Here is a 9,621-nt window from a genome sequence, read left to right on the forward strand (position 1 = left end):
CGCTGAAAAATACAAAAAAAAATAAACTGTGCAATTGATTATCATGAAGATATGAGAGCAAAATTATTTGCAAAGTTTTCACCTAACATTCCACCACAGTCAGTAATCGTTATAGACAACGCAAGGTCTATCATATGTTAATCATACGTTAATATTTATATTTATGTACAAAACTAAAAAAAATTCCGGGTTTGAATGTGTAATATAGCTATGAGCTATGAACTTGCACAAAAATTTGAAAAAACTGAATTTTCATAATTAAGACAGTGAAGAAACTCAGAAACTCTTCTTCTTAGTTCTAAAAAAAGGAAAGGGGTAATTGAACAATATAAAAGAAATAAAAATTGTGTTGTATTGAGATGAAGAAATTACAAAGCTTGGAGGATATACTAGTTGAGAACTAGTTAATGTAGACGAAGAAGAACTCTAAGATGAAAGGCATCCAAAACTAGAGCTTAAAAGACGCGAGTGCTTGCTACCTACTATAAAATTGGGAAAGAAGGGTCTACAAATGCGAACAACTTAGATACAAGGAATATGGGCGTAAAAAAATTGCTATAGGAAATAGGAATAATTTCATACTGATTTTAAAAAAGGTGGCAAAGTATACTCCAATATTTATATAGGATAATATTATTAAGGGTACAACGGACAGTACATACTATAGATTTTTTTCATTAAAGACAAAACCAATTCTATAAGAACAGTGATCTGTAGCAACCCAAGTGATCTGTAGCAACCCAAGCTTGTTTAACTTATGAAAAATGGAAATTCACAACTTTCCAGCCTAATTTAAGCTATAATAATATTTATCATCTGATAATCCTGCCCGTAAAAATTTAATGCCAATTATAACGACACAAACGGACCTTACCTCAAATAATTGGACGCAATTAAATTAGAAAAACCATTGAAAATCTACTAAACTCAACGAACTCAATATTTATGTCTACTGCCATTTGAAATGTTGTATTTTGAATCGTATGAGTATATCACAATTTGTTGCTATACTATACTATACTAACAATTTTTTTGATAAAACAATAAGATCTCGGTGCATGTGTACTTCTTCTGTAGCTTCGTCAACCTCGCTATTTAATAGCCCTTCCTCGTATATGCGAGATTTTGTGAAGTGTTCCATCGACGGTTCCAGATATTTCACAAACAATTAGTTCAAGATAAAGAGTTTTTCCAACCAAAACAATGAAAATTAATCAGGTCATGGCTATAAATTTTCCATTGTTTTCATATTCGAATAGTGGGGATCAAAATAGTGCTAGAATATATTATTTATAGTTGATATAGATGTAGTTTCATATCAATCTTTTTATTATAGACCGTCAGTTATACTAAATGGAAATGATAACAGTCGGACTGTTTTGATTGGTAGTTCTGAATTCAATACCCAAACTACCCTGAAGACGAGGACGTTCCAAGGGTAGAGGGAGAGAATCGTCTCTGTAAACCAGAAATTTCGAAATTTTGTTGACAAACTCCTTCTCAAGCTTTTGTTTCGAAGTAAGTTGGTGTACAGAACGGCGGGCCTTTGATGAGTGGTCCACCGAAACTTTATAAACTCATACATGACGCTTTGAAATGCCAAGTTTATAATGTTAAATGTATTCCAACTTGCTCGACTACGGCTTTCCTATTAATGGAATGGGGAAGTTTAATTGATCTTTGTTCTCAAAATGTTATATAACCGTATTTTCTATTCAATCAAGAAGTATTTATACGTCTGCATATAATACATATACAATTAATTATTTTTGCGTTACGTTAAGTAATAGACTTTAGAGTAGAGGATATATCGGAGTCCCATAATCAAAGACAGAAGCTATATTTGTTAATAGCAATCAAAACTCCTTCCGCTAACACGTATGGGCATGTAGACCTGAGTGACGTAAATCGAAATGCAAAATCTTGATAACTTCTAAGGCCCCAAATAGTGACGAGTGTACCATAGCATCTGTCTATAAAATCTCATATTTTGCTTAGCACTGTTTTGTTTTAGGAAAAGTATGTTTTACTGTAACGGCCGAAAAGTTTGATATTTTATCTCTATTGATAGGTAACGAAATGTCTCTTTTACTGAAATTACTTTTTTCCGAGGAAATAATAAGTACTTTTCTGGAATATTTAATTATATAATTTTATTCAATAAAATTACATTATCTTTATATCAAAAGTATAATTATTAAATGTAAATTGTATGAGTGACACGTTCCTGAAACTATTCGTTACAACAGTCAAATTTTCTTGTGTTGAGATTATATTTATACATTATGTATAAGATTAGGAAGCTCTTTCCCCTTAACCACTTCATCATCCTTAAATCCTATTTAACTGATCGCCAATTCCTTGTTAAATGCCAACATGAACACTCGAAGTTCCATGTCATAAAAGCTAGAGTTTCTACAGGGAAGTGTACTGGGTCCTTTTCTTCATCTACTATACATGTCGGACGTGCCTACGTGCCGACGATACTGCCGTTTTATTTTCGCTCTCAAATAGCATCCTAACTTTACCAGGATAGTCTACAAGTAAGGCTAAAATTGTGGAAAATAAAAGTCAACGATACAAAATCGGTACATTTAACATTTCCAAATAGAAGAGGAAATTGCCTATCCGTGAATATAAACGGCGAGGAAATACCACAACAGAAAGACGTAAAATACCTTGGAATTCACTTAAACCGAAGACTAACGTGGAAAAAACGCACCTTCACTAAAAGGAAACAACTTGGCGTCAAGCTGCCTAAACTCTATTGGATTATTATCGAACGAAGCTCCAAGCTAACTCTTGATAACAAAGTCTTGATATACAAAGTTACTCTCAAATCAAGTTATTCATACAAAGTGCAACTCTGGGGCTCAGCATCAAACTCGAATATAAAAATTATTGAAAGGTTCCAACCAAAAACTCTTGAGTAATCACCGGTGCTCCTTGGTTTGTGCCTAATAATGCTATCGCTTGTAATCTGAATGTTAACTCGGTTAAAAAGGAAATTAAAAAGTGAAAACTGTAGTTATAGCCTTGAAGGGATCCAAACAGACTTATTAAAAATCCAGTGTCACAACGATTTACTCCACACGACGTAGTTAATAGATTTCAAAATAGTGATTTTAATCTTTAAGTCTTAGAATTTTAAAGTTCGCGCTTTTTTCTTATGAAGATTTCAACAATATTTTTATTCTTTTAACCTGTCAAAACTTCTGTAGTCCCTAGTTCTTAAGTAGTTGCGTTGTAACTATAGCTCAATAGGACCACTGATGTACAGATGGGAACAGATTGTAAATTAAATTGGTATTTTAAAAAATATTTCTTCCTACCATCTCAATTTCCATTGAGATACTTTGTCGCAAAATTTGTGTTATTTCAGCACTATCACAAGTTCTAAGCACTATATTAGCTATTTTTACCCTGTGTGCTACCATTTGACCAACCGCCATGTTTCTCTAATGTCATCAAGTCTCCTCCAGATTCAACTAAAAGTGTAGCAAAAGATTTTCGGAATGAATGACCTGTTTATGAGTTAGTACTTTCAAGCTGAAGAAAATTAGCCACTGTATCTTATAAAACTGATTTTTACCCACAATATTATTTATTGTGATATTTAATTTAATATATTTTTCAGTAACTTCAAATCTATTGCTCCTTCAATTGACTATCAAATAAACTTCATACGGAGCTTTATTTGAAAAATGTTTTATTTGGATACTCCTAGAAATAGCAGCTTTCTTGTGCGTGTAGCCTTTCCCATTTTGTTCCAGAAGTGTAATTAGTTCGAAATATTTGAAATGTCTTCGAAAAATAATCCAATTGTCAATATTAATGTCCCAAGTGCATGTCAAATTGTCGATAATTTAATTATGAGACAATTTGACATGCACGAGAGGGCATTTTGGCAGACTATTTCCTGAGAAAAATTTAATTTAAAATAAACAATAATTGTTCCTTTTCTTAAAATATAAAATTAAAACCAAATGATGTTTATTAATCCTAGACGAAAATTTGGCACTAGTGCAAATTATCGATAATTTGCACTAGTGCAGTATTATCGCTGAAATTTGATCGTTGCTAGGTAAACATAAAATATTACAGCAGTTTTCAAAATAACTTTTAAACAACCAATAAGTTCACATTTTCATATCATGTCACAAAATTAAATTGACACCTATTTGATTACTTTGAAAGTATTGTTAGCAACGCAGGTCTAACTGTCGTTATGAGTACAACATGATTTCAAAATTCACATCGAGAATTTTCCGACTTGAATATTGTTATAATACAATACAATTTTTTGATAATAAATCATCGTTTTGCTCGACGCAGAAAAAAATTGTGAATTATACAAAGGAAAAATACTTTCGTTGTTCTATCTAACAATACAACCTCAAGCTAAAATTCAGTATATTATAGTAGATAACTATTTTTTCCTTACTATGGGAAAATTAGAATGCAAACAATAGTTATGAACCTGCATAGGTAAGTGAATTCGAAATCAACTTAGATGATTTTAACTATATTTGATTGTCATGATAATCACAAATTCTTTCATTTATTCATATTCAAGTTATCAATGGTGAAAGGAAAACGTGTAAGGAAAAAAATTCAAAAACATACAGAATCACGCGTATCTTAATTTATATAAAGTAAATAGCGATATGGGAAGTGATACAGCAACACCGTTAATACGGTGAATGGGGCAGCATTCGTAGCCTAATCTGCTAATTTGTCCGTTTCTAAGACGGAGGTCTGAGCTGTTGCGTTATCTGGGTGAAAGAGCACTTCATATACTACTGTTCTATAAGTTTTTCCAAATATACGATGTAGACCATACCTTATGAATCTTAAAAAATGGTACCATCATATTTCCGGTCGATAAGATAGTCTAAGTATTATTAGAAGCAAGTTTTTCAGGTGAAATTCTCTGTTCAGACTGTTCCTTGTAGTTTGATGTGTACCAACGGATGCATTTTTTTCGACTGTCACGAAGCAATACAGAAACTTCCTCGGATAGCGCTCAAACAGTATCTTCTTACAATGGAAAAATTTGTTTTTTGTAAGTAGTATTGAAATGTATCGAAACCAATCAATGACAAATTATTTAAAATACATAAGGATTCTCAAACTTTGGAGTAGTAGCCCTAATTTTCTTCTAGTATAGTAACCATCATGTTCTTGGATGATGACAACATAAGAATGTGGCAAAGCTCGATTGGAATGCGTGTACCGAGCGCACGTGAGTCGAGCGCACGGTGGTTCGAGCGCACAGATTATATAGGTAGGTGCACATACAATGAAGTTGCTTTATTGAAATACAATAACAAATGTTAAAATATATTTTCCTGTAACAAAAATAAATAGTTTCGAATTGTAACAATTAAAAAGATAAAATGCTGAGTATTAATCTAGAATATTTTTGTAGACTATATTATAAATGTTTTCTTTGGGTGCATATATGTGTAAATTTCGGACTTTAGATACACGTGAACACGCTACATATAGTTGGTCATGAGAGAACCATGGCTTTTCTAAATGCACTCCTGCTACCTTTAATATCTGCCCTTGTGCTTTATTTATAATAACAGCAAAGCTAAGCTTGACCGGAAACTGAACTCTTTTAAATTGAAGGAAGGTCAGTAGGAATAATTGGAATTCGAGGTATGATAACACTTTCTCCCTTGCCGACACCTGTTAAAATAGTAGCACCAAGTATATTCTGCTCCAAATTTGTTATACGAAGCCTTGTTCCATTACATAGCCGAGGAGCATCTAGATTGCGCATCAGTATTACTGGTACATTTATGCTGAATTGAAGTTTATGTGGCGGTACATCTGACAGTTCAAGGGAATTTGAAAACTCGACAGGATATGAAATACTTAGTTCCATATCCATAATTGTATCCATCGACGAATATTCCTTCATTTCTCCTTGCACATCTTTTAAAATGTCGGTGTTAATCTTATTAACCACTTCTTTTTTTGCTTCACGGACCCGTGACGAATGTTTAGATAATGTAGATTTACGCTTCAGAGGTTTTTTTACACAAACGCTTTCAGTGACAGTCACTGAAGGTACCATTATACCTAATCCCAAAAATTCCAAACAGCTGAAACTATAGTCAATTGAATTGGATGTATAGATAAAATAGATATTGACTTGACCGTCGGTAATATCGTACGTCGATAATATAGTATTTAGGATTTGAGCTTCATTACTGTATGTTAAATGGCGCTGAAGTAGCAAAATGTTGATATTTGTTGACAAGTTTTTTTTATTTTTGTAAAAAATATTTTTTTGTTAATAAAAAGTGCTACTATGCTACTTCTAGTACCTCCCAGAATATGTGTACAAAGTTTCAAGATGATTCGTCAAGTTGTTTTTGCGTCAAAGCGTAAAAAACATCCACGCTTTAACATTTATAATAGTAAGCATTAGCTCATTTCGGAAAATCTTAAATGTTGGTGATGGTTTTTCGTTGTGTCTTATTGATAATAATTATTCAAAAGTTCGTATGTGTGTCCATCTCTAGGACTCGATATCATCTTTTCCCGCATTTCGCAATAATTTGAGGGCATATTTAGTGGAAAGTGCCTTCTACTATGTAAACGACTTCTATTCTAATAATAATATTCAATTTCGGACATGCTGTATACTGGTTTAATTTTTGCTATAGACTTACATACGACTTATATACTAATTATTACCTATAATTTTGTTACTCATTGTGGTTTTCTTCTGTATATTGTTTATTTTATTTGTTTTGTCTTTATTTAGTTATTTTAATGTTTGTTTTCTAGTTTTTACAAGCTTTTGTCTACAAATTGTAACAATTTTTTCATAATAAAGCATTTTTCTGTCTCTCTCTCTCTCTCCCTCTCTCTTCATTAGAAAAGTTTTTTCGACAGAAGACAAAACGGACAAAAGGACTACGAAAGAAATAGTAAATAAGAAATAAATTTAATTTAAATGAAACATGGATCAATGAGGGACAAAAACCAAATAAATTTTGGCTATGGTTTTGTTAACTGTGGCTTATTGACTTTTGAATCTACTCGTTACAGTGACTACCATAGGGACACAAATTCTGATGTTTTTGAAAAATGCTTAGAGCAAATTATTGATCTTCTTCCTCAGAACTGTATGAAGGTAATGGATAATGAAAGCCATCACTCGAATACTTTTAAAGGAATTGCCCTCAATCAAGTGGCTAAAAAAAGATTTATAGAAGTGGCTAAATTCAAAGAATATTATGTTCCATCTCGGTTCACTTCATAAGGAAAAATTAAAAAATATGAAATTCATAAAATTACAGTAATCCGTGGAATTTAGGATCTTAAATCTTAAATATCATTGCGGACTAAGCCCGATTGAATTGGTATGGACACAGGTAAAAAGAGAAGTTCCAAGAAAAAGTAATTCGTTAAAAGGAGCTATGTTGAACGAGTGTTTTTGGAGACTAAAAAATGTGAAGCCTGGAAACTAACAAAAAGTAGTTAATCATACGATTATAGATGATAATAATATAATTTAACGGGTATATTGAAAAAATACCCTTGGTTAATCCTTAGCGAGTGCACGAGAACTACAGAATTTCAAGTTTCTACCTTTACTGAAATTTTAGAGATTTATTATAGTTTTATTGTACTGAAAAGTATGCATTGAGAATCAGTTAAGCCCTAATTAGTCATTTATATGGCCATATCCTGGTCATAAAACTGCTATTAGAAATTAGAGAAATTGCACTACCATACAAGTTTTAAAAATGCTCAACTTTATTTTTGCATTTTTTTCCTTTCGAGTGCAACATTAATTTATATTGCATTCAATTAAAAGTAATATATTTTTTATAAAACCTGAATTATTCTTCCATTATATAACAATGTAATTTTCACAACAGCCCTCTGTTTATTTATCCAAATTATTATTTATTCATTCCTTCCATCAAATTTACTTACGCAAAAAATTCTAGCCGCCGAACTACATTATAATTTACCTGAACAAATCTGATACCCTCGTAGTAATTAGCAGGCATCAGAACCAGTCGTCTTCAAAATAACAACTACTGGTTTGTACTACTCAGCAATAGATGTCGTGAGAATAGCTATATTAATAAATGTAACTGGACGATATTCACCCCTAACGTTTTTTTTGTCTGACGAGATTTGAATCCCTGCCCTCAGCCGTTCTTGCATTTATGTATATAAAAAACAGACAGGCTATTCACCCGAATGGGAGAATCTGTTTTGTATGTGACACTAAGTAAATAACATATGCATATATAATGTTTTTGTTTCAAATAGAATAGAGTTTTTGATCGATTATTTTCCATTTTGGATTATAAATTGGGGATGTGAAAACATATATGGATTAAAATTTCTGTAATATGATTCTCTTAATATTAAAAAATATTTCATGACATAGGTACTTGAATAGTTTAGTTCTTAATTTCGATTGAAAGATTGTTCTAAAAATCTTATTATCAGGGCCGGATTAAGATTTATAAGGCCCGGGGCTAAAATAATGACGGGGCCCCCTTAAGGAATTCGAAAACCCGGAAAAATTCACAAAATAATATCAATACTTAAGATTTGTGGTATCAACACATCAAAAAATACAGAATGATTTCCAAATGATGGAGCCCTCTTGGACCTGGGGCCCGGGGCTATAGTCCCCCCAAGCCCCTAGCTTAATCCGGCCCCGCTTATTATAGTCAACGATAAAGCGATAGTTTACAGATGTAATAACATTGAAATATTGAACTCATTAATTGTTTTTTGACGATTATCATAATATCGAAATAAAAAACTCAAAACTAAGATCACATTCTAAAGATCAATATGAAATGCTTTGTTCTCGTGAATTATGGTTCAATTTATTTGAGAAACTATTCCTCGTAGTCGGCAGTAAAATGAAACATTAATGCCGATTGATCGAGAGAAATCGACAGTGAAAACTCTTTTTAATGCGTAGGCACCGAGGTAACTCTACTGTCACCCGCTGTATGTTCGACAGCTGTCGTTTATTCGTCAACCGATTACAATTTTTTGAAAATATTAATAATTTAAACTCTGCTCCAACAATTCCAAATATTTTCGTAAGTATTTTTGAATCTGGGTGAATTTGAACAAAAGTATGATATGAATCGCAGCCCTAAAGTTTTTTTTGTAACTCGTCTCATTAGTTGCTTCGGCTAAATGCCTCATCTATACGACTGGGAACTGATCAGCCTTGTGACAAAAAGTATGACTTTAGTGCCTTGATACATAAATTACTACTATGAATTCAGCAATCTCTTTATGACCGATATTTTCCATAAATCTAATCTACTAGGTACTTAAGAAATTTACTTTTATGTGCAATTCACTTTTGTGGTTACTATTTATTGAAGCTTGGTGCGTTTGAGCCTGAAGTCTGTGTCTTGATTATCTAGAAGTCCAAAAATTCTATTGTTTAGGTATGTGGTTGTGAAGTTATGACCTGCATCAACCTTTTATATATTGTTTTTTTGGACTTCACGGAACAGAGCATAATTGATGAGATACCAACGGGCATTATCATTATTTCTCGATATTCGGTTCTGGACTCATAAAGCAGACAAGCATAAATCCTTC

General features: G+C 32.3%; 1 protein-coding gene across 1 annotated transcript; it reads right to left on the reverse strand.

Annotated features, from left to right (window-relative positions):
- Positions 1-5,626: 5,626 nt before the first annotated feature.
- LOC130447124 (uncharacterized) lies at positions 5,627-6,088 on the reverse strand. Its single transcript, XM_056783780.1, has one exon. It carries the CDS (start codon positions 6,086-6,088, stop codon positions 5,627-5,629), a length of 462 nt encoding a protein of 153 aa, XP_056639758.1.
- Between the last annotated feature and the right edge of the window lie 3,533 nt (positions 6,089-9,621).

This window comes from Diorhabda sublineata, chromosome 7 (genome assembly GCF_026230105.1).
Source record: "Diorhabda sublineata isolate icDioSubl1.1 chromosome 7, icDioSubl1.1, whole genome shotgun sequence".
In the NCBI taxonomy this organism is placed as follows: domain Eukaryota; kingdom Metazoa; phylum Arthropoda; class Insecta; order Coleoptera; family Chrysomelidae; genus Diorhabda; species Diorhabda sublineata.

Coding starts and splice junctions, on each gene's coding strand:
- LOC130447124 (XM_056783780.1), bottom strand. CDS start 6,088: ATGGTACCTTCAGTGACTGTCACTGAAAGCGTTTGTGTAAAAAAACCT.